This window comes from Oculina patagonica, unplaced genomic scaffold (assembly GCF_052425735.1).
Source record: "Oculina patagonica isolate OP01 unplaced genomic scaffold, crgOcupat unplaced7, whole genome shotgun sequence".
Lineage (NCBI taxonomy): Eukaryota > Metazoa > Cnidaria > Anthozoa > Scleractinia > Oculinidae > Oculina > Oculina patagonica.
Genome location: NW_027558580.1, coordinates 232,496 through 258,539, shown reverse-complemented (window position 1 = coordinate 258,539; position 26,044 = coordinate 232,496). Strand labels below are relative to the sequence as shown.

The 26,044-nt window shown below is 37.9% G+C and overlaps 1 protein-coding gene and 1 long non-coding RNA gene across 3 annotated transcripts in view; both read left to right on the top strand.

Annotated features, from left to right (window-relative positions):
• Window positions 1-21,247, top strand: part of LOC144641127 (uncharacterized) — a 47,276-nt gene extending 26,029 nt beyond the window's left edge. For both annotated transcript variants that reach the window (XM_078500171.1, XM_078500172.1), the window contains 10 exons: window positions 877-1,050; window positions 1,958-2,185; window positions 2,776-3,077; window positions 3,609-3,962; window positions 4,127-4,373; window positions 6,090-6,424; window positions 7,674-7,763; window positions 18,919-19,135; window positions 19,373-19,587; window positions 20,769-21,247. In XM_078500171.1, coding sequence (XP_078356297.1) covers window positions 877-1,050; window positions 1,958-2,185; window positions 2,776-3,077; window positions 3,609-3,962; window positions 4,127-4,373; window positions 6,090-6,424; window positions 7,674-7,763; window positions 18,919-19,135; window positions 19,373-19,587; window positions 20,769-20,936 — 2,330 coding nt within the window. In that variant the 3' untranslated portion in view covers window positions 20,937-21,247. The remainder of the gene's footprint in view (window positions 1-876; window positions 1,051-1,957; window positions 2,186-2,775; window positions 3,078-3,608; window positions 3,963-4,126; window positions 4,374-6,089; window positions 6,425-7,673; window positions 7,764-18,918; window positions 19,136-19,372; window positions 19,588-20,768) is intronic.
• A 1,425-nt stretch (window positions 21,248-22,672) lies between these two features.
• LOC144641122 (uncharacterized) lies at window positions 22,673-24,927 on the top strand. The gene is made up of 2 exons (XR_013568504.1): window positions 22,673-23,054; window positions 24,806-24,927. It is a non-coding gene; the product is annotated as an uncharacterized LOC144641122 (long non-coding RNA).
• The last annotated feature ends 1,117 nt before the right edge of the window (window positions 24,928-26,044 follow it).

The window sequence follows — 26,044 nt, the reverse complement described above, 5'->3', positions numbered from 1 at the left end:
GCTCGCCTGCTTGCCAGAAGGGACGTCTGAACACATTTGGGCCTAATGCCGTCCGGTGACGTCACTACACTTTGGTTTTAATTCATGCGGAAAAGTTTTTGTCGAGGCCATGAGATTGTGAAAGACAAATCGCTTCAATAAAGGATTACAGGGTATAAAATTGTTTTAATAGTAAACTATTGAAAACTTGAGACAAATGAATGAGATTTTAATTGACTGCAGGCTATATTCTTTTACGGAACCGATTTAATCTGAACTGATTTGCTTTATCTAGCGATCAAAATATAATATGTTACGCAACGGACAAATACAGCACACTCGTGAGTACTTGAATGAATCAATTTAGACGGTTACAGAGGCATCAAGAAACGGAATTCAATTCAAAAATATCCTACTTGACCGTGGGCACTGAGTTCAGAAATCACTGGCTCATCGAGTCTGCAGGACATAAGCGTCGAGCGGCTTTGTTGACAAAACAAGATTACATATATAAATTTGGCAAAACACTGCATGTCGAAGCGACGAATGCCGCCAACTTAAAACCTACCGATTTCCATTACTATTCTTCATCCGTAGGTAAACTAATAAAGTAATAAACTCAAGGTAAATGACTAATAAATTCATTTCTGGGAAGGTAAACTCTTTCGAACTCTTTCCAAACGTTTTCAAATTACTCGCGCGGTAAAATTCAGTCAAAATCACTACCCGGTTTTCGGGTAGTGACGTCACCGGACGGCATTAGGCCCAAATGTGTTCAGACGTCCTTTCTGGCAAGCAGGCGAGCAAAGAGGGATGTCTTAAATTCAGGCTATCGATTGAGTTGTTGAAATTTATTTGCGTTCGAACAATAACTTGATAGCCTTTATTTACTTTGAGGCGGCCGGGGAGGACGAGGAGGACACGGAGTAAGATGCAAAAAGAAGATAAGATCGATGTGGGGACGTTCTTGGGGTCTAAGTGCTGTGAAGTATCCACATTATTGTACAGCAAATGGTAAAACAGATGAAGCAAAACGAGGGAAAGATGGCGCAAAAGGAGACGACGGCGACGGTTGAGTATTTCAAAAGAATCCTTTCATTCACCTTACCACCGTTTGCATTGATACGCTACTTCCTTTCGTTCTGCCCAATTAAGCACCCGGTCGTTTAGTTTGGATGGTTATTGATTGCTTGTTAGCATTGTATTGTTCAATTATCGAATATCATGGTTTTGTGCTGCAAAAAACAGTAATAGGAGAGAGATAAAAATTTCTGAACATGTTTAAAAGTCAGGCTCATTTTCAACCTCAAAACTGTGGTAAGCCACATAAAATTATTCTTCAACGGTACTTGATTAGTTAACTTTCTTCAACCCTCGGACGTTTAGGAGGGGGTTGATTCTACCCACACCCCCCTTTCAGAAGGTTTTTTCGAAATTTCGAAAAATGACTTACTCTACGATGTTGAATCTTTTAGTAGCTGGTTATTCATCCCTTGCGGAAAATGTGATATGTAAATCATGCGTCCATAATGACCAAATAATCGTCATTTTAACATTTTGCTTTATTTTCCATTTTGTTTGAAACCGAATTGTTCAATTTGCAAAACTTTACATTCCATAAGCATCCGGGCATGCATTTGCATCGATTTTCGTTACTTTCTGACTTTCCAAGAAAATGGCGAGATCTAAGATGGCGGATCAAAGATGGCGGTTGCAATGCGTCATGTGTCATGCCTTATGATGTCACGACCAACAAAAAAGTATGTCATCTTGCAGAGTAAGCGAAGGGCTTTTTACACACGTGCAAAATAACGTCGCCGTGCCTTAATAGAACGAAAATCCTGTGGAGGGGTCATATCCGCCCAACCCCTTGTGTGACAGTTGGGGTTTGTGTTTGCGTGTACGTCCGAGAGTTTATGGTTTTGTATTTATTTGTTTCCTTTAGCGTTTATTTTATTTATTGTTTTATTTTATTTAGCTAAAACCAGCGCCGGTAATAATGGACAAGTGGAGAGGTCGTATATTCAATTCTTCTTGACACTCCGTCGTAAAGACATCAGGAAATATCCCTTATCACTGTTAAAATTAATGGCACGATATGCTGAAGATTTAATTTGGGCAAACAGAATCAGCAACGGCAAAGCTGTATTTAGGTTCTTACTGCGGTTAACACAAAGAAGGTCGGATTCATCTGAGCTGAGAAAAGGTTAGTTTCATTTCCTCATGGGTCTTCAATGTAAACACAACAACGGAAAGTATATGTTTCTCTTTTTTTTTTGTCTATCGGCCACTACTTCATAATGCCTAAGTCAACTAATTGCCGTTAAAGTTAAACTTGCATTGTAGGTTTTCAACATGCATTGAGATAAATGTTTTCTTTTTTTAATGCCAATCACTAGCTGTAAATACAAAAGCAAAAAAAAAAAACAACAACAACAACAAGGACAAGACTTATAACATCATCGACTGACAACAACTTATGACTTGACTCTGAAGATGACTTTCGCTCAGGTGGTCGAAACGTCAGTCACCAACAACAGTTCTTCTCAGAACTTCTCCCATCCGGACGATCATACTTCACGACCTACTGATACTCCTGGGTTCAAACCTTTTACTATAAGGATAGAATGAAAGCCAACAAAATAGGTTACAGGTGTTAAATTCGTTAAGTCTAACAAAACTAGCAAAACAATTACAACGAAAGAAACCAAATATATTTAAAATATCCAATGTTATATCCCCTTCAGCTTCGCAGTAACTGTATATTAATAAAATTAATGTTGCCTTCCAAATTAGTTGCAAAAAGAAGACTGGCTTTTCTAAATAAAGAGGGATACGACAGATTTGGAAAGAATAAACTGTTTGCCCCTCTCATGAAATATGAAGCCTTCAAGGAAGAAGTAGAAACCATGCGAGATGATGCCAGGGATTTTGAGAACGACTACAATGGGATTAAGAAGTCAATTGAAAACGAAGAAGGTATAAAAAAGGTATTGGAAGCATTTCCAAAAACAGCCAGGAAACAAGTGGACAAGGAAAGGACCAGACTCAAAAGAACTAAAGGAAAAGCTTTAGACCGCAAACGGACTTATGTTTTAGTACGTTGTTTGTTCATTTGCCTTTCTCTATATGTTTATTTATTTATGTATTTCATTTAAACTATTTCTTGCGGTTTTCAGTGATATGGGAACTCTAAAATTCGATCCTCAACCAACGTTTTACGCTTTTACTGCCGTCAATCATCTTAGCGGACCTCTCGGAAAACAGAAGTTCATCACAACCGGGTCAAATAGTCACGTCTGTTAGTTGTGAATGGAGAATTTCGATCCAATTTGTTTTTTTTTTCTGTTTTTCATGGATCGTTGGCTATCGCCATAACTATGATTGACGGCATAAAAAAACCGCAATGGTTGCAATAATGACAAGTATGACTACGTATAAGCATGGACACGTATTTGCACACGACGACACACACGCGACACATTTTTTACAATAGTTGCAATAAAGTAATGGAATAACCAAGATTTAAGTTATTGTCTCAGCTTGTACAGGTGCAACTACGTAGTTGCATCTGTCGATAAATTAAAGATTCAAATGAGATAACACATGTTATGATTGTTTGTTTACAGGCCATTACCCAATTAGAAGCAAGCATGAACAATTACCTGGCAGAAACCATGAAACGGTTGCCCGATGTGTATGAAAAAGCGCAGTTCAAGAAAGGAGACCTCTTTGTAATTCTCCAGGGCATAACAAGTTTCACTGGTGGTGTCATGGGGGGTAGTCTATCTGCAACACCTATAAATTCTGCTCTAGATATTATTAAGCATTTCAGTTTGAAGTGTGCACTCGATGCTCTCAAAGGACATCTAGACAACATCGAAAGAAGGTTGAATTTTGGCAAGGCTTATGCTGCTCTTAATGATTCCAATAAGCTGGATTTTGGAAAAATGGATCTTAATGCTGTACCGGAGGTCATGAAGGTATCTGAGATCCTAAAATATGCCACTTTTTTTCAAAGACACCTTATCATTGGAAATTAACGATACATTCTATTAACTCGAATTTGAAAAATTCCGTTATTTAAAAAGCACTTTAGTATCTTTAATCGTTTATATCAATTAACTCTTTTATACTTACTTCGAAGGCAAACCTGGTAATGAACAAAAAAAGACTCACAGCAGACCTTATTTGCTTGTTGGACTTGAGATCTTCAGTTATAACCAAGGCTAAGATCCAGCAACAGATCGAGCAGTTCTTTATTGCTGGTGCAGCAAGGATTGACCTGATTGCCAAGGTTATCGACTTGGACAATGAAATTGGTGGATATAACTTCCATATCAACAACCTGAAGGAAACATCCAATGAAATTAAAAGTCTTGGCAAATCCGACAGTAAGAAAAAGTTTTATTCCCAGCAGAAACTCATAAGGGGTTGAAACGTGCAACGCGCGTTCACGGCGTTGGAATATTCATTTTTACTAAGTACCATAATTATTTGGAAACAAAAAGAGTTTGTACGCGAATGTTTTTATACGCGAGATGACACAAGCAACAATACTTTCGGTTTGCGGTTAGTTACTTAAAGTTTTTCCTAAGCACCCTTAATATTAATTCTTACAAAAACTAAAAAATTCATCAAGTGTGTCCAAATGAAATTCTCCAGATTCTTCTTCAGATTCAACTTTATTTAACCAACCTTGTTTAACCCTATTCAGACCGGGCTTTTTTTGGTCTTTTCAGACCGGGGGGGGGGGGGGCGGATTCCGCCCCCCCTCCGTAACTTCCAGAATATTTAAGCAATCACAATGAAACTTACAGGATATATAGTTTGTCCCAATATCTATCTTTTGGTATATGTCACGTGGGATGATGACGTCACATCACGTGACAATTACATCATAATGTCAATACAGCCGCCATCTTGGATCCGCCATCTTGGATTTCGAAATTTTTTTCAAAACGTCAGAAAACCGCCCAAAATTACTGGAAAATACTCAACACTAATAAAAATGTGCTTAAAACCCGTAAACAGGTGAATATAATTGCTTTAAAGTTATTTTTCATTAATAGAAACACGAAAATTACAAATTTGGGAAAACATGCCTGTCAAAATGCCGTTGCCATGGTGACGTCAAGTTCCTGACACAACAACCTACCCTACCAAATTATTCCCAGATAAATTTTAGATAAAGTCGCAAAGTTTGGCAGCCTTTGGTTGAATATTAAAAAAGTTATAAACGTCCAAAGTCGGCGCGGGCACTTTCCGCCCCCCCCCCCCCCCCCGGTCTGGATAGGGTTAAACACAAGATTACGCCATCTAGCGCAACCTAACGCGCGCTGTGAATTTAATCTAACCATTGTAATTTAGATTGGTTATTTTTTTATCGTGATTTTCAAAATATGGTACATAATGTAAACGACTGTGGGAACGCTTTGTACAAGGCGAATCATAAGAAGTTACACGTTTAACCCTTATAGGTTCCTGGTCCTAATCATGCTTGTAAACGTTAAAACACGCCTTGCTTTATTCATTGTCAGCTCCTTAGGATAATGCTAGCAAAATAGAATCGGGAACATTTAGTTTCCTCCGATGCAAGTTTCAAGGTATCAGTTGTCATTGAAGAAAAAAAGCTTGATGTCACCGTGCAATTTAGTTATTCAAAAAAGTAACTATATCTTGTTAGTTGAATTTAGGATTAAGGCTATTCCCCAGTAATACATGTTTTAATCCCTACCGCGTATAATTTAACACGAGTATTGCGACCTTTTTTATGTTGTTTAACCTCTTTTTCTTCTGAAGAATAAATATGGCCCAATTCTTAGTGTAGAACAGGAAATAATCGTCGGAATTCATAATTTTCCATAGTATAAGCAAAAAAGTGGAACGTCAGAGAGCTATTGTTACAGCGACTTATTTCATCTTATTTCATAATAGTTAAAACGAATGGCAAGCTTTGATAGAAAAACAGCCATAAACTAATTCTAGACAAAACTCGTAAACGTTTTTGATTTATTGATTGATTGATTGACAGTCGTAATTGTAAAAATTAGTCATATGCCACGACTGTTCATTCCTTTTAATTAGTTGTTATGTTATCATATTTGTAGGCTCTCATATCGCTGACACCACTCGGCAAATGTTTCTGGATGACCTCCTAACTTCTTATCAAGAAATCGAGACACGTTTTGCAAGAAGTCTTTACCAGTTATACAAGAGTTTTGAGTTCCGCACACTGTGGGATGTGGGCAAGAGACTGTCAAAATTTCAGAGACGTGCAGTAAGCGCAGCAAAAGGTACAGGGAGGCTCCATGGAGTTCTAGAACTTACCAACGCTCTGAACCAAATAACTAATCTCGAGAATAAGTTACGTCGATGCAATACCAAGTTCCCTCATGACGTTAGCACTGAAACATGGTCCTTCGACAACGTCAACAATAAAGTGGTAAGAAAGCAAATTCTAATGAAAAACAGACATTTTCTGTATATTTTAGAGAGAACAAAACGCCAAGCTCATCAAACGGCAACGAGTACTAAAGTCAATTGGTTATCTGCAAAATAAAATATTTCTAATATCAATGTGTTATTATTTCTCGAAGATTTAGTCAGATGCGATCCTTTCATCCACAGAATGCCAAATAAAGCAATTTATAAACAGTTCAGTTTAAAATGAACAAGCAATAATTAATTTATGAACTTTGATGGCCTAAGGACTCGTTAATTTACCCCAAATCATTGCAGAAATTGACTCTTGTATAGCACTGATGAGTACAGTTTAATATCATTATAACATATACTTTCGGTACTACAACTCAGTGTCTGAAATAGAGAAAGTCCGTAATGGCGGGAGTTATTTTCAGTCATTCTTATTCGAAGACCCTTCAACTTCTGTCCTTTATATCAGGGTGTCCGTTATATCGGGGTGTCCGCAACGCGAATTTTTTTTTTTTTTTTTTTTTTTTTTTTTTTACGCCCACTTTAGACACTTATGAAAGAGAAAAAAGGAAAATGTTCAATATAATGTGCCCCGGGGTGGAATCGAACTCGGGTCGTTTGCCTGAAGAGCGAGTGTGATGCCGCTACGCCACCGGGAGCCGGCTGCCAGAATTCGTAAATTTTAACGATATATCGTGTTTCCCTTATAAATATCAATAGCTAACCGTAAACAGGCTAACCAAAGTGCATAGTAGGCTAACCGAAGTGAATAGTAGGCTAACCTGAGTGCATAGTAGGCTAACCGGAGTGCATAGTAGGCTAACCGGTACTAGTTACCAGTCGACGACCGTAAGTGGCAGCCATCTTGAAGTGGGCGTAAAAAAAAAAAATTGCCCGCAACGCGGGGGTTGAATGTGGTCACTTCACTCTCGTGTGCAATTTTTAATAAATAGGCAATTGTAATAGCCATACGGACTTTTGCAAAAAAATGCTCGTCCTTATTACGGTGTTCTATGTTACACTCAGAACCATGTGATTATTCGGTCAAATATTTTGTTTTATGAGGTTGTTTCTGTTAAAAAAAAAACGGTAGTCACTCAAATTGATTTTCCATTTTCAGACAAATAAAGGGGTAAATTGCCACTTTCCAAGGGAAGTAGAGTGTTAATGAGTAAAGCGATATAAAAATTGTCGGTGGTCGATACAAATGAAATATTTATCACCAGCTCGAAAAATGTTAATGATGTTTATTTTTTTAGATGTTTGACGAGTTAAAGAAAGGAACGACGAGGTTTTCTCTGGATATCTCCGATAGTTGCGATGACTGTTACAACGTTCGTCTTTTAAAGGTAACAATTTTTTTGAATTATTTTTATATACTAGTAATAATCATGGATTAGCGGAGTGTATTCGAGACAATTTTCGTCGTCTTTACACGACTGACCTCCAAAGACGCGAACACAAGCACGTCGAAGAACATGGACAACTTTGTTGTTTATGCGCATCCTTAGTGCGCACGTAATTCATGTCGCAATAATTTAGCGCGCGCTGATGGTCGCCGTTGCGTTCACTTCGCTTGCAGCTTTTAAATGGCCGGTAACCCCCAATTTTATTACATTTCTGACTTGGGTAACTCATAATCTCACAAAGGTGAAAGTTTTACAGAAAAGTCAATGTGGGAAGATTTTCGCGTGGACGTACTAAACTTCAAAGCGACACACGAATTGACTCACTCGAGTTTTCACTTTTTTCGAGTTCAATGGCTGACTTAAACTCTTCTTCCCTGGATGATATGCTTCCCGTGACATTTTCGGTATTATTTTAACTTCGGGTACACGTTCCACGCATTAATTTTGTTTACACAAAAATGCAAATTCGATGCCATTTTGATATGCATGAGATTGAGGCCCTCTTCATGAGGTCGAGGTCACTTGTAGCAGTCCAAAAAGTCTCAAACGGTTATGGCATCAGGCGATCAATACCCGCGGGACTGAACCATAGAACCTGCGAGACTGACGTCGGGCAAACGACGCGATTAGTATGCGTTCTCCTTCGTCGAACGCAATTAACGTGGCTTTGACAGGTTTTCACAAAAAATAAAATCAGTTTTGTTGAGTAATTTAGCTAGTTAGTTCCGTTAGTGAGTGAGTGAGTGAGTGAGTGAGTGAGTGAGTGAGTGAGTGAGGAGTGAGTGAGATAGAGAGTGAGTGAGTGAGTGATGTTAGTCAGTTAGTTGTCTTTCAAGTTATCGTAAGTAGCTATAGTCTGTTAACTGATGTCTTCAGCAAAGATCACTATATCCAGCCTTGTTGGCAGAACGGACGATGAATCATTGGCTAGCAAAATAGCAGACGTGAATAAAATCATCAAGAAATTTTGTAAGCAAAATAACTGGGGATTTGTCGATCACAATAACATCTAAACAACCACATGAACCGCAGCGGCCTTCACTTAAACAGGTCTGGAACCTCACAGCTAGCCCGAAACTTTATTAATCATTTAAATATAGAGTAGAATCTTGCCGCCTGGGAATCCGATATGTCTGCTAACTGCGCGTAAACACCTCGGGGTAGGTCCTTAGATTAAAAAAATATCGAGCCGAGGTTTGGTAATGGCTTCCCTTGACATTAGTAGCTTATTACTACATATTGATGAGCTTAGAGTAATTATGAGTAGTTCAAAAATCGACATCCTTGTGATTAATGAAACAAAATTAGACTCCACCATCCATGGTTACGAAGTCTACATAACTGGCTTTGAAATAGTCAGGAGAGATCGCAATATTAATGGAAGGCACGGTGGCGGTGTGTGTATATATTTACGCACAAATTTAAACTAGTCAGTAACCACAGGTTAGAAAGTGCGGGCCTCGATGCAGTTAAGAGAAGGTACTGGGAGGGAAGTGGTCTGTTAACAGGCTTACTAAATGGCGTTGTTTTCATCGACGTTCTTTGGTGCTGACCACAATACCCTCAAGTAGTTTCAATCCTATCTGAGCAATCGAAATCAAGCGTGTAATGTCAATGGTTATCTCTCAACTACACTCACAACTACCTGCGGTGTGCCTCAAGGCAGCATACTAGGTCCTTTACTATTTTTAATGTACATTAATGATTTGCCTAACTGCATACTTAACGCCTCTCCAAGAATGTTTGCAGACGACACTTATATAACCTTATCTGCAAAAAATTTAACTGATTTTAAATCACATTTTTATCCCGATCTTAGTAATCTAATTGTTGGCTGAAAGCTACCAAACTAAGTCTAAACATAGCAAAAACTGAATTAATGATAAAAGGATCTAGGCAAAGATTACAAACTCAAAGTGACGAATTTAAAATTGAAATAGACACGGAGAAAATCAAGACGGTTGATCATAATAAATCGTTAGGATTTATTACTGATGATCGACTCTCTTGGTCAAAATACGTTGAAGAAATATCTAAGAAATTAAGTTTCCTCATCTATAGGCGCTTTAAAGGGACCGTGTCACGGATTTTAAACAAACTTAGTCATAGGAATTGACCATCAAATTTGTTTAAATGTATAAAATAACCTCTTAAAACAGTGAAGGAACATTTAAATAACACACCAAATGCAAAAGAAGGTACGGATGGCCAAAAGTGTCAAAGATTGAAATGGATTGCGATGTGGGCTTTTGAAATATGGTCCGGCGGAACAGTTTTCAAAGTTAATCTTGTCTGCTTGTAACTTAAATTTATGACGCCCGGGAGACACATTTAGCTGCAAGGAAGCTATGGTTTTGTCATTTAGTATCAAAGAATTAATTTATTTGCAAACGTTTAGTTTCATATCGAATATTTGGCAAAATTTAATAAAACAAGATTAACTTAGCCGTGACATAGTCCCTTTAAAACGTGTAAGACCTTTTATCTCTACTAAAACTGCGGTGCAAATCTACAATGCCCTTTTGATTACTGCAGCCCGTTTGAGATTGTTTCGAGCAGCTAGTTTAGCGATAAACTGCAAAAACTCCGAAATCGTGCAGCTAGAGTGATTACCAAATCTACTTATGACACGAGCTCGAACCCCCTTTTGGAAAAACTTAACTGGGAGAAGTTATCTAAACGTCGTCAGACGCAAAAAAGCATTGATGATGTTTAAATCAATACACAAACTTGCCCCAGAGTACTTGTACCAATTATTCACTACCCGCCGCGCAGAGTACAATTGAAGAAATCACGAAGTTTTAGTTATAGTGGGGCCCTTTTATTGAACAATTTGCCCCAGCAAATGAGGTATATTGGCTCCATTGGGCACTTTAAATAAGAAATCATAAATCGAATCTCTGACATATCGGATTCCCACAAGACAATCATGTACGTGTGATTAAATAAAGATTGACTTGACTTGACTTTAACTCTCCGACGTACAAGCAAACTCGTACCGCCACCATCGTGACTTCATTAGTCCTGACATCTTGGATCCACCATCTTGGATGTCAACAATTTCTTACAAAGTCACAAATCAACGGAAATTGTTGATGCAAAACAGAGGGAAGAAACCTCCTTTGTTACACGACTCAAACGTGCAGCAAAGCGGTGCCGGGCAACCGAATATGCGCACTAGCTTTTTTTTTTTTTTTTTTTTTTTTTTGCAAGTACTTACAACATTAAACATACAACATTACGATGATTACAAAATATAGATCACTAACTCTACAAAAGGAGCTACTTTACAGTACAGCTTAGAAAGTGTGGAAAAATAGTTACAAAAATTACTCTACTTTATGAAGTCAATACTATTAACATTACAACACTTTAGAAACACTTAGACTAACATTACAACACTTAGGCTAACAATGCAAAAAGAAATAACAAATAACATTGCCTATAATTGTTACCAGAAAGAAAAATGAACGATGTAGCGAGATACAAAAACAAAAGGAAACTAAATGTTTTATAAAAAATTCCATTTCTTGATATACTTATCGTATTTACCGGATTTGATAGCAATATGTTTTTCTAACGATAGTTTGTCGCGAACGAGGGATATGTACTCGTTAAACTGAACTTTATGTTTTTTGGCCGGTGTTAAGGTATAAAAAGTATTTTCCTAATATAATAAGATGGTTTAGGGCTAAACAACCACGAGGAGAGTCCAATATACCATATAAGACATCTAAGTTCGAAAGATGGACTCCTTTTCTACTATGAATATTGTATCAATCTTGAAAATCTACCCAGAAAGTTTTTGCTTGAGTGCACTCTATAAAAAGGTGCCAGATGGTATGGATTTCGGTAGGGCAAAAAGGACAAGTTGGGGAGTCAACTTTCTTCATCTTATGTAATAAGCTATTCGTAGGTAGGATGCGATGGATGATCTTGTACTGGAACATCATCATTTTGGTTTCTTTTGTAACGTTAAAAGGCAAAAGATAAACCTTACACAGATTGTTCTTTTCTACCCCATATTCAATAAGTTTCCTTTCTGCTGTGGGGGGAGATAACTTTTCTAGGGATAACAGTTTTTCATACAGAGGTTTACAACTCAACGATTCGCTTATTGAATCAAGGGGTTTAATGGGTAGTTGGTTGTTAGAGTCTAAAAGCTTTTTCCACGAGTGAGGGAAAGCAGAAATGATGCTGTAATACTGTAGAAAATTAAACTTAGTCTTGAATTTTTCGCAAAGAGAATTAAAAGATAGAAAGCGATTTTTTTCTGTGTTAAGCAAGTCTGATATGTGCGTGACTCCAGCCTGATGCCAATGTGGAAAATAAATCGATTTTTTATTAACAATCAGAAACCTGTTGTTCCAGATTACTTGCTCTAGTACCTCAGATGTATTTTGAGGATCGGTCGCAGTGATTTTCTGCCAATGGGCTATAATGTCTTTGTAAAATCTTAGGAGGCGTTCACTTAGGCAAAGAAGCTTACAGTCATAGTTACACTGAAATAAGAAAGTGCCACCGACGTTGGCAAGGAAAGAGGCTGGGATATATTTCCATGGAGCGTCGTGGTCTGAACATAGGCGGTTTACCCAGTTTAATTTTAGAGCTTTGTCAAAAATGGCGAAATCTTTCATTTCTAAGCCACCTTCTTTTTTAGATTTTATCAGAGTCGACTTTTTGATTTTCGCAGGTTTGTGGCTCCATACAAAGTCGAAAGTCATTCTATTTACTTCTTCAGCGAATCGTGGTGGCGTTTCCATGGAGCTGCAGATGAATATGACTTTTGAAAGGGCTAGAGTTTTAACAATATTTATTCTTCCATAAACAGAGATATCCCTTTGAGACAAAAAGTTTAAAGTCTTCTGTAATTTTGACAGCTTGTCGAAGAAGTTTCGCTGGTCTGATAGATTGTCATCGTACGAGAAGTGTGTACCTAGAGCATAGACAGGTTCATCTGTCATTTGAAGATTTGAAATTTTGTCTTTTCTATGTCTCATTGAGCCAAGCCATAACATTTCAGATTTTGATACATTTATCTTTAGCCCCGCGCACTTTTCAAAACGGGAGAGCAATACAAACTTAAGAGGTTATTTACGGAATGAACGTTAGCGAGGAAGGCTGTGGTATCATCGGCGTATTGTGATAATTTAACCGTTTTATTATTCTGTATTTTTATTCCTTCTATTTCTTTGGAATTATAGATTTTTTGAGCTAAAACTTCTATGGCAATAATAAATAGCATACCAGAGAGGGGACAACCCTGGCGTACCCCTCGTTCTAAAGTGAAGTGACTGGATGCGTAGCCGTTGTTTAAAACACAACTAGTAATGTTATTATAAAAAATACTAACCCAGCGCCTGAGCTGCGGACCGAAATTAAACGTTTGAAAACATTTTTGGAGAAAGTCCCAATCGATTGAGTCGAAGGCCTTCTCGAAATCTAGGAAGACGGCTATTCCAGGCAACTCTTTTTGCTTCGTAAAATCCATAACGTCTTTGATTAATCTTATGCTTTCGCCAATGTATCTTCCTTTGACATACCCAGACTGGCTAGAAGAAACAATTTTTGGTAGTATTTTCTCTATCCGAAGAGCGATGACTTTAGTTAAAATTTTGTAATCTACATTTAAGAGTGAAACTGGTCTCCAATTTTTTAGGAGCTCTAAATTCTTTTTCTTTTTTGGAATTAAAGAGATCACACCTTGTCGTTGTGAAATGGACAGAGTTCCGCTTTGAAGTGCATAGTGGAAACTCTCGGTCATATATTTTGCTAACATATTCCAAAAATGTAGATAAAACTCTAAACTAAATCTTTTTTGGGTCGGTTATCTTCTTATCTTCGTGAATTTTAACGGAAGTCACGTGTTTTCGTCTATAGTTGGTCTTTTCTAGACTGTAGAAATACTTACTATTTTTCTCACCGTACTCGTACCAACGTGTTCTGCTGCGCACGATTGCGCCTTGTGTTTTACGAGCTTCTACCTCTGCGAGTTTAGCTTTTAATTTGTCCATTTCCATTTTGTCGCTTTCATTGTGGTTAGCTTGCAATTTATTTTGAATACTTATTAATCTTGTTTTAGGCGACGCTTCTTCATCACGCGATTTCTTTGCTTTGCGTTTTGAATATTTAATTGTGAAAGCCCTGAGCTCCATTTTGATCATTTCCCAGAAGAGTCCTTTATCATTTACTTGTTGATGACGTATAACAAATTCGCGAATTTTAAAAGTGAGCAGTTCAACGTAATCGATATCAAGTAATAGTGAATTGTTGAACTTCCAGAAACCAGGTCCGCGTGGAGGGCTGTCTTCGTCGAAAGTGATGTTAAGCGCTACAGCAGAGTGGTCGGAATGTATGTTTGGAATTATATTGCACTCTCGGATTAGCTTACAAAGGTTTTTCGAAACCAAGAGATAATCTAGCCGGCTTTGGATCTTTCTGGAGGGATTACTCCACGTGATTCCACACGAATCGGGGTTTTTAAAACGCCAACAATCAACTAAATTATTTGTACTAATTAGCGTTCGGAGTTCAACAACAGACGCCTTCTTAGCGTCAAACGGTTTGCCGCCTCTCTTGTCTAAGCTATCAATAACACAGTTGAAATCGCCTCCCAGGACAACATTGTCATTGATGTATTCCCTAAGGAAAGAATTGGAAAGCTCAGCAAGGAAAGAGATTTGATGCCTTGCCTCATTGGGTGCGTAAATGTTTACGAAAATTGTCTTCTTATCGCTTAAAATGGTTTCAGCTAAGACGCATCTTCCGTAATTATCTGTGCTGATCTTTTCAATGCTGACGTCGAGTCGCGGTTTAAACAAAATCATTACTCCTCTACTGTGTGAAGAACCATGACTGTAAGCAGTTTTGCCACCCCATTCTGCTTCCCACCTTTTAAGTTTAAGGTGTAGAATACGTTTCTTGAAGGAAAATAATATCGGATTGTTGACGATGCAACCATCGAAAAACTTGCCTTCTTTTTCTTGAGCTGTTTAGCCCTCGAATATTCAAAGATATTTAAACAAAATCATTACTCCTCTACTGTGTGAAGAACCATGACTGTAAGCAATTTTGCCACCCCATTCTGCTTCCCACCTTTTAAGTTTAAGGTGTAGAATACGTTTCTTGAAGGAAAATAATATCGGATTGTTGACGATGCAACCATCGAAAAACTTGCCTTCTTTTTCTTGAGCTGTTTAGCCCTCGAATATTCAAAGATAAAATCTTATAGATCATTTAGGTTCATGTTTTTAGTCTAAATGTAATACTGGCAATAATTCTCATAAGAAAAATGGAAATATCTAAAGTGGAATAAAGTTTCAGTTTCTTGCTTTTGCGACTTGAATAGCTAGTCGTCAAACTAATCGTAAAAATCGCGACAAAAGGGATAGGAAAATATAGTACGAAAAACCGCACGGATTTAAACAAGAAAGTTAACATTATGCGGTACAGAAAAATTATAACTACAACTATCAAGGACTTACCTACAGTGGAACCCCGATATAACGATCCTCGATATAACGATATTCCCGGTATAACGATGAGAATTTAGCGGACTGAACGCAAAATCTTCCCCGATATAACGATATTATCAGTACACAGTCACGAGCAGTCACAATTTAAGCAAAACATTGAATTTACTACAATAACATAACAGTAATAGAGTAATCTCTAACGTTTCTGACAACAGCTTTATACGATGATATAAGAAAATGATACTGTATTCTAAGTATCTTTATCCAGTTAAAAAGTATATGTTGGGTTTACCCCGATTCAACAATATTTCCGGTTATTTTACGGCCATATCGTTATATCGGGAGTTTCGATATAACGATACTTCGATATAACGATATTTTTTTACTGCTCCCTTGGCATATCGTTATATCGGGGTTCCACTGTAATTGTTTGTTCGGCATTATCAGATACTGGTACGTGAATGTAGAGCAATGTTACATTGGCCACTGCAATATGGCCGTGATCGATTTTAATGTTTTAACAGTTAATTTAAACGTCCATTAAACGTCCATACAGTGGGAACGCTTTCGTCTCAGGTCCGCGGTAGAGTGAACTTTCTATAATGAGCTTCTCTACTCTGAAAAAAGCGGCTCGCTTCTGTTGTTTGGCGGTCTTCAACACCGGGTGTAACTTCTTTCTAATTTTTTCCACTTCTTTGGGGAAATCATCGGCGATTCCGAGCTTGCTGCCTTTAGTAAGATTTTTAATAAATGACTTAATGAACACTTTTTGTCGAGGAAGTCCGACAACTTAACAATGATGGGTCGAGGTTTGAGATCTTGAGCGTTGGAAGCTCGACGCGATGAAATCCTGTGTATTCTGTCGAAACGAATATTTCTTTCATCTTCAACTGGAATCTTTAAGTCGTTACGTAGAAATTCCCTTAACACTTCTTCGGTATCTTCATTCGATTCCCGACTGCGCTCTTTTATTCCGAAGAATTTTAAATTACCTCTGCGGCTGTGACATTCAAGTTTTATATGTCGACGCTGTAATTCTGCGAGATCACGTTCGGTGCGCTGAAGGGACGCTTCGATGGCTTCTTGTTGTTTAGTGACTTTGCCTTGTAAGACTTTCATCTCGTTAATTTCGCTTTGGGAGCTTTCAAGACTCTCTTTTATGCTATCATTTTCATCTTCGAGAGTCTTGATTCGTTTTCCAAAGTCTTCCAGCTCCGGGATGAGCGTTAGGAGCTTGCTAAGCTTCCCGTCGATTTCGGCTAGGCGAGCATTTGTCGCCATGCATGTTTGGCAGCTATGATTGTCGTTCGCAAATACTTCTTCTTCTTCTGTTTGGGAACTACCTTCACGGGTGCGCTTTGAAGGTCTTGTTGAATCTTGGTCTTTCGACATTCTTAATTCTCTTGTAAAAGCAATGCGGCCATATTCGGGGTCTTTAAGAACGATTTTATGCGGAGTACTGTTCGAACGCGTCCGCCATGTTCGGCCTCGCTACCAGTCCATATGCGCACTAGCTATCAAATGGTTGCTAAGTGCGTAGTGATGAGCTTAACAAGATTCATTGTTTACTTCGCATGTTTTGGTCTTGACCGTGCATTTTGTTTGCTCCTTTGAAGCTCCTTTGAAGTTTGCCGGACATCAAAACAACAAACAATGATAACGGTGACCAATCTGAATACAAATAATCAAAATAACTCTAATAATTCTGAAAGGATTTACTATAATTTGGTTGTCAAATGTCAACCAAATTTCGTTTGTTATTCCACTCCGCCAAAAATTCTCAGTGACGTTAAACTTTAGGTGAAAAACCAAGCTGAAAAAGTAAAAATCATGTAACACTCAATGGCGCGAAACATCAAACGAGAAAAGCGCCACTATTCGCATTTCACAGGCATGCAGTCATTGATATTTAAATATTTCTGCGAAAAAAAAACAAAACTTTAGGTGACATCTTCCTCAGCAACAGCATGATTGACACAGAATCGCACCGTTTCCAGGCACCACTATGCCATTAAAGAAAAAAGCCGACTTTCTCACCCCGCCTTCCCTGATTCATAATCAAGCCAGAATAAATAAATGGTTGATATATATGGGTTATTGACCAAGCGTGAGGTCAAGATGGCAGGATATTGGCCAAGTTCTTTTTTTGCGTGTTTATGGACCGAGACGAAGTCGAGGTCCATAAACTCGCAAAAAAAGAACGAGGCCAATATCCTGCCTTCTTGACCGAACAAGCTTGGTCAATAAAGGATTTATTATATGACTTTTTTCGAGTACTGAAAAGGAAGCCAGTTGCATGCAAGTTCAATGGCGCACGCTAAAATCATTTCATTGGTTTAAAAGTTTAACGTGTGACTGTCAAATTCTTGAATGAATCGAGACAAAATAAAACGACGCTACAACAGCGAAATTACCTCTTTTCAACCCTCAAAAGGATATTGAAATGGCTAAAATTGCAAATCAACGTTGAGTTTGAAGCCTTAAAACAAGAATGTCCATTCCATCTGGCCGCCAGCTTTTGATATTTGGACGTTTTGCAGAGTATTTGCTCGCTTCAGGCGCTTTAGAGGTTTAGCCGTGGTGCAAGCCTACCGTTTACGGTGACACGAGCTGAATACATATTGAAATTGTGATTGTTAAAAAGCGTTTGGGACTTATAAATTCACTGGAAGAGCTTGAACTTTCCTACATCATTGATTTAAATGTTCGACCCGACTTTATTCGACGTGAGCGTTAGAGGCTTCGTTGAAACTGAGATGTTTTAAAAGCTTACAGTGCCTGGTTCGCCGTGCCGAACGCTTTCTCTATCAAGATGTACAAAAACGACAAGTTTGCCGAATTCTTTATTCTTCAGGTATGTCACTGTCAGACTTCTCTCCTTTTTCCGCCGAACAAAACCGATATCATGTCTTCAAATCGCTTTGCGTCAGTTTTAATTTTTGATTTTTAGCTGGTTGTCAGTATGGCAAATAAAATTCACGAAATTCGTTAACATTTGTTGTTTTTAAAATCAGTTTGTTCTCGTTCGCTTCAGGACCTATTTCTTTGTAATAGGACTCTCTTTCGCTAGAAACAGGCAGAAAATATTTGTGTTGTTTCGGTAAATGGTTTCATAGCTCAAGTTTACGACGGAAAAGCTTTTTGTAGTAGCGTCGACATACGCGACGGAACAGAAAAGTTTTTTTTGCTTGCGGGAAAACAGCAAGCGATCCCGAGCGGTCAAGATGGCTCCATCTTGACCGCTCGGGTAGCCAATCAGAGCACGCGATTCGTTTCATCTTGACCGATCACGGAGCTAGTCATATAATAAATCAAAATATCCGCAAGGCATGGAAGAACAGCTACTGAAAGTTTCAGCTCTGTAGAATTAATCTTTTTTTTTTAACTGGATTGGGAGAGTTTCATCCACAACCCCACTCCCCCCCCCCCCCCCTCCTTTTTCTACGTTAGAGGGTTAAAATAGTTCCCCGGATTTAAAATGCCGTGTTTTTTTTTTAATAGATTTCCTCCTTAAAATGGTTCATTATTTAGCACCTACATATAGTAACTACATATGGTGCAAAAAACAGTTCTTAGCTCGACCTATGACATTATAACTTCTGATTTAATACTATACATAGATATTTGTGGAGCTATACGGCGACAAGTCTCAAAGAAAAGGGAAATACCCGGCAGATGTGTTTTTGGAATTGCGACATCTGGGTGATTCGTCCTTTAGAGATGGAAATGATAAGGTCAAGCAATACCGGCAGCCAGTGACATGGAGAAAGTTAAAATTTAACCGTTTTTCAATAACGAATCAAGATAAATGCGACCGATTAAGAACGAAAGGAAAAAGTGAGTAATAAGTACTTATTTAGCATTTCAACTTGTTTGAAGTTCATGTTGTAAAACAAGCTTAAAAAAACCTAACTAGTAATTTAGCTTTCGATTATTTATTGGTTGACCAATATTCTATCCGAAAATGAGGAAAAGCGAGAAAAATATCTATAGATATATGGTGTTGAGAACTTAGAACAACACTAATCTTCATAACTAACAAACATATGCTGTCACAATTTTGGATCCTTCCAGAGAACACACTGTTTTGCATCGAAAAAGACGATAGTCGCTTTAAGCCAATGTGCTGTCATTACCTCAGTGACTCGCCATGTAAGGACAAACAGTTAGGGGCAGAGGAATGCCGCAGTCCATTTGGAACGTACGAGATTTCCATTCCGATAGACAAGAAAGCACGTTGCAGGGCCAAGGGATCAAAAGTAACACATAAGAACTGCAAAAACTTTGATGTAAGATACCATGGTAACCCTTTTTATATATATATATTACACACGTTTAATCATACGATGTTAAATCAAACAAATTGCTATTGGTGTTCGTTTATCGTAACCGTCACCATTTTTATTGTTTAATCTTGCTTCTCTTTAGGCTTGCCCTAAGCTATATATTGGCCTTTGTGAAGCAACTTTTATTACGTGTATCACTTTTCTGAAACATCTGTTTAAGATAAACATTTTTCAAATATAAATGTACCTACTTATTGAAGGGAGGGGGGGGGGGGGGGGGGGAGAGAGATGGAAAAAGCTGTAGAGACAATACATCTCACACAACTAACTACTAACACAACCACTATCACCACCACCATAATGCTACTGCTACTGCTACTGCTACTGCTACTGCTACTGCTACTGCTACTGCTACTGCTACTGCTACTGCTACTGCTACTGCTACTGCTACTGCTACTGCTGCTGCTGCTGCTGCTACTGATGCTGCTACTGCTACTGCTGCTGCTACTGCTACTGCTACTGCTACTGCTACTGCTACTGCTACTGCTACTGCTACTGCTATTGCTACTGCTACTGCTACTGCTACTGCTACTGCTCTGCTACTGCTTCTGCTACTGCTACTGCTACTGCTACTGCTACTGCTACTGCTACTGCTACTGCTACTGCTGCTGCTACTGATGCTGCTACTGCTACTGATGCTGCTACTGCTACTGCTACTGCTACTGCTACTGCTACTGCTACTGCTACTGCTACTGCTACTGCTACTGCTACTGCTACTGCTACTGCTACTGCTACTGCTACTGCTATTGCTACTGCTACTGCTACTGCTACTGCTACTGCTACTGCTACTGCTCTGCTACTGCTACTGCTACTGCTTTGCTACTGCTACTGCTACTGCAACGGCTACTGCTACTGTTACAGCTACTGCTTTTTCTATTTCTACTAAAACATAGCGCCAGTATACTTAAGTTAACAATTGCTTTGCAAGATTAACATAAAAAAATCAAAACACTATCTTAAAAAATATGAATTAAAAAAATGCTTTGAATGTAAAGTATTATTTCATATTTTTTCAAATTTAATGCGCTTAGACAGTTTTTACCTTAAAACAATCCTCTGAAACACTTACAGGTATTTGCAGCTACTCATCTCGCCGCTTTTTCTTTTCTTATTCTTTATTTCAGATATCGATGTTTACCAATATGAATGTGCATATTCAATATCTCTACTGGCCAAAAAAATATTCCACGGGACCTAACGATCGGAGATGCAGTGGGTTCAAAGACTTAAGCATCAATGGACACTTACCAGCTGCTACTCATCCCAATATCACTCTGGATTATGAACTCTGAAGCCATATGCTGAAAGCACCAAAATTAATGATGACTATGATAATGATGATGATGACGACGACGACGATGATGATAATGATGATGATCATGATGATGATGATGATGATGATGCTGATGATAATGATAATGATTAACTCGCTCTGATTTTGTTTTGTGTGAAGGGTGAAAATAAGGAGAAGGTTCCCATACTACTTAAACCGTATAAAGTAGTCCTGGCATTGGATCCGGAAGTAAACGTTTAAATAATTTGTGAAATGTTCTTAAGATGATGTTAAAAACTGATCAGATAATTAAATGAGTGATTGACTATATTAATGTGTACTTAATCTATGTGCTTCTCGCGTTTTTAATATACTTATATAAGGTATGGGTCGCACTTGGAAAAGTTTTCATCTTTGCCGGATAAAAAAACGCAAAAATTTGAAACCACAACCGGAAAGGAAAACTTTTAGTAAAACTAAGTACAGTCGCACTTGTACTAGAAAAAATTAAAACATGTCTTCACACATGTTTTATGAAGACATAATATTGCAATCGGTGAAGCAAATAAAACATACCTCCAGCTGAAGCAGATTCTCTTTCATTTTATCCAGCTTATCTAGCAACAATTTGTCTTCTGTATGATGTTTGAACAATTAATGGGCAAACAGATATTTGACGGTTTTAACTGCCTTCCAAGACCGGTCAAGACAGCATAGCGCTCGCTAATAAGCTCCTAGTATAGTGTTTCCATGTAGAGTACTCGCCCATGAAGTGCTTGACTCGTATACGACAAACTACTGTCGGTGTTGATTGACGCTATCAAGGAAAAAACCTTCAAATAGCGAAGGATCTTAATAATAACCACGTCTGTCCAAAACGAATGTCCGCAGACTGAAAATTACCGTGCTTGTTCATATTTTTCGTGTTTCACTACAAGCGTTGACAGTTACCGCTGTGATTCCAAAGTTTAAGTTGTTTATGAAGTTCAAAGCCTTAACCCTATTCAGACCGGGCTTTTTTGGACCTTCTCAGACCTTCTCTAACTTCCAGAATATGTAAGCAATCACAATGAAACTTATAGGATGTATTGTACGTCCGAAACTCTTTCGTTTGGTATACGTCACGTGGGATGGTGACGTCACATCACGTGACAATTACATCATGATGTCAAAACAGCCGCCATCTTGGATCCGCCATCTTGGATTTCAAAGTTTTTCCAAAATGCCAGAAAACCACCCAAAATCATTGCAAAGTACTCAAAATGAACAAAAATGTGCTTTAAACCCGTAAAAATGTAAAAATAATGCCATTTAAGTTGATTTTATTAACAGAAACACGCAAAATTACAAATTTGGGAAAACATGCCTGTCAAAATGCCGTTGCCATGGTGATGTCAAGTTCCTGACACATCATCCAACCCTACCAATTTGTTGCCAGATAAATTTTAGGAAAACTCAGAAAGTTTGGCAGCGTTTGGTTAAATCTTAAAAAAGTTATAAAAGTTCAAAGTCAGCGCGGGCCTCAAAAGCCCCCCACCTCCCCGGTCTGAATAGGGTTAAATATTCTTTGCAGAAAGGTGGGACAAATGACTTTAAAACTATGTCTACAAAGCATGGTGACTTGGTAAAAATGCCACTAACTTGAAAAAAAACTTAAAAAAGAGTTAGGCTCGAACAATTGAAGGATTGAAAACAAACAATATTTAAAACCTAACTCTCACTCAATCATTATCTTCGTCCCGTTTGGGACAAGAGGCTGCAATAATTCTTCGCCATTCACCCCTGCCTCGTGTTTCAGCCGGCAGTTTGCTCCATAAATAAACCTATCTCTTCTAGCTCCTTCATCAATTTGTTCTGCCATGTGGTTTTTGGCCTTCCTCTTTTTATCTTCCCAGATCGGAGACCATCTTTAGCAACTTTTGCTTTCTTTTATTGGGCATCATATTTACAGTCCAAGGTAATCCATTATTATTTGAAACACAAGGCTTTATTAAATTGACATATTTGACCCTTTTTGTGTAGCTGAGAGGAAAAGTGATGAGGTAAACCTGCATGGGGAAAAGAAAAACTCCAAAGAAGTTAAAAGCATCAAGGAGAAGATTCACAAGATGATTTCCGCTGGCATCTAAACTGATCGGTAAGTGGGACAGCTCAGTTGCAAGATAGAGATAGAAAAACAAAATCTAAGTTTATTTCCTTCCTTTTTTCCCTTTATTTCTACTTTTCTTAGCTCTTTTGTTTTGTTGGCTATTTAACTGATTGATTCATTAACTATTTACTTCTCTGCTCATATCTTTATCTGTTTATTCTTTCTGAATCTGTCTAACAATTTACTACATACGCGAGACACTTTGTTGCCTTTTCTCGTTAAGGATAAAGTGGTTGGTTAAATTTCCAATTTTGTTTCCGATATTGCATGCTCGTTTTTAGGTGTCATGGTTCATTAAAGTGAAATGACATGGTTTTTTTTTATTATTTTTTTATTATTTTTTACCGTTAGCAAGGCTGTGCTCTAAGGAAATTTTCTGGGAGCCCTTCGGGCTCCCAACCCTGCCAGGTAGGGTGCCCAGCCCTTCAGGTTGGTCGCCCAAACTAATTAATTATTCAATTAATTAATTATTTAATTTATTAATATTATCATGGTTTAATAAGTTAATAATTAATTTACAATAAATTTAAATCATACAACCAATTAAAATTTGTTGTTGATTTTATTTCACAGCACACTCACTATGAATTGTGAGTCAAAAAAGTGTGAATTCCAGTATGCCTGTCATACGAAACCCATCGAAATTTTCGCGCCAAAACATTAGAATTTCTACCTTTTCGTAAAATTTTTTACCTTATCTAGTTTCATAAAAGAACGCCTGAGAAGTTAGGGCTAAAATCATTAATTGCAAGCTTTTCTTGTTTCATCGGTTTATTTGTCGAGAGTTTAAAAAAAATAAGAAAGTCGCAAGAATATAAGAAAGAACATTTAATTATAAATAGGTTGAGTTTCTATTCTTGTGACGGCTGAAAGAACCGCCATTTGAATGATAATCTGAGCCATGCAATTGGATAAAGAAACGGACTGATTTAAACATGCAGAAATTTATGGAACTGCCAACAATCTTACATTTAAAATCTTTTTTGCAGTTCACAAGGGTTTAATTTCACACACGGCGAAGTGATTGTTACTATTTTTAGCGGCCACTGCATTTTGACAAACTTGTGATATCCGACGAAAATTCCTTTATTAGCGTAAATATCTCCAAAGTTCTATTAATAAATATCGTTGAAATTTCATTTGAAATTACCACAGTAAATCAAGTTGTAAAACAAATAAATTCCATTAAGCTGAATGACAACAACATTTTATCGAGATTTGCTTTAATTAGAGTGCAACAAGTCGTCGCTAAATTAATCTATTCCTTTGTAAACATCTCCAGACGCAGAAATTTGCATGTGTGAAGAATTTCATTTCATGCTAACACTAACTCACTGCGCTTACAAAAACTATTGATATACCAAAATAAATGGGAACTAAACCATCTCGAAGAAAAAAATCAAGATTTTCAACCCAAATTATTATATTTTTTAAAATGTTCGTGCGGTCCGTCACGTGCAAAGTCAAGCTCGTGTTAAATCATGTGGAACGAACTTGACAGCGCCGGCAAGCGTAAACATTTGATTCCGTAATGTGTGGAAGGCTATTTTCCCGTGAAAAACATAATCAATCTGCAAAAACATAATTTTACAGTCAATCTCCTGCTACACTACAGTGTGGAACGGCGAACAAGAGGGCCGGGTGCCCGGCCGGGCGACCAGTTTTATTTTCCGGTCGCCCGAGAGCAAATGTTAGTCGCCTGAGGCGACCGGGCACCGCTAGAGCACAGCCTTGGTTAGGTCATCAGATGGTGGCCCACATTGTTCTGGACAGCAAGTGAATTAAAAAAGACAAACTGCAATGTAGAGAATAGCGGTTAATGTTAAAAGTAATACTGGAATAAACATGTTATTCACGGTGATACTGTTGTTGTAAACTTCAGTCTCCTTCGCATCAGTTATTTGGATTTGCACGCAACACTTCTCTTTATAAACGGCTGCATAAACATAAAACATATTCCCCTCCCCTCGTCGTACATATATGTTATTTGCCGGCCGGGAGGTCCGTATTGGGAAAAAACTGTACCCGAGGTCTTGAGTACCGCCCGAGGCCGCAGGACGAGGGCCGTGCTCAAGACCTCGGGTACAGTTTTTCCCAATACGGACCGACCTAGGCCGGTAAATAACGTTTTTATTTCTTCCCTACTTAAGTTTGTTTGGATTTAAGAAACCGTGAAAAAATCTGTCACAAAATCTTTGTTTGTATACACGCAGATTTGATTTCAATGTCGAGTCCGACTTGATCGACAAGCAAGAGTCAAGCATTTAGCAAGACAAACATTAATCCCGAATAAAATAGCTTCGCTTAAAATGAACCGTACTCAAGAAATGTTCAGCTTAATTTACACTGCAGAAAATCAAGAAAAGTAAATGAAGTCATACTAAAATATAGCACAAATATGCCACAAAACCTAACAGTTTTAAATCGATTTCGGCTTCCCGAATAATTCCCTATAAGCTTAAATGTTTTGAAAAGTCTTGATAGAAGCTTTGCAACTTTGCTAAGCCTATTTTTCTGATTCAAAAATACTCTTTGACCGAAAAGCAGTTTAACAAGCTATTAATACACTTGTATTTAACAAATTGATAATCTCTGCGTTGATTCTTATTCTGATAAACAGTGCCAAACTGAATGAAATGGGTAGCGTCTACGTACGGCACAATATCGTGATAATTAATTTGTCCGTTTTTAATCAAAGAATCTCATTTCCTTGAGTGGTAAATAGTATTCTGTTTAAGCAAAAAGTGACAGATAAACAATGCAGTTTAGCACATAGATAGAGTCTAAAAAACCGAATGAATTTGAAAATCATTGCGAGATGAACAAACAACGGCAAACTGCGAACGGTAAACTACAACTTGATCTTGTTGAGAAATAAATAAATACCTCGCCTTTTGAAGAACTTTGAGGCCTTTAATTCCACTGCTTTTTTGTCCTTTAGCATAACAATGGATGGTGAGGCTATTTTTGTCTTTGGA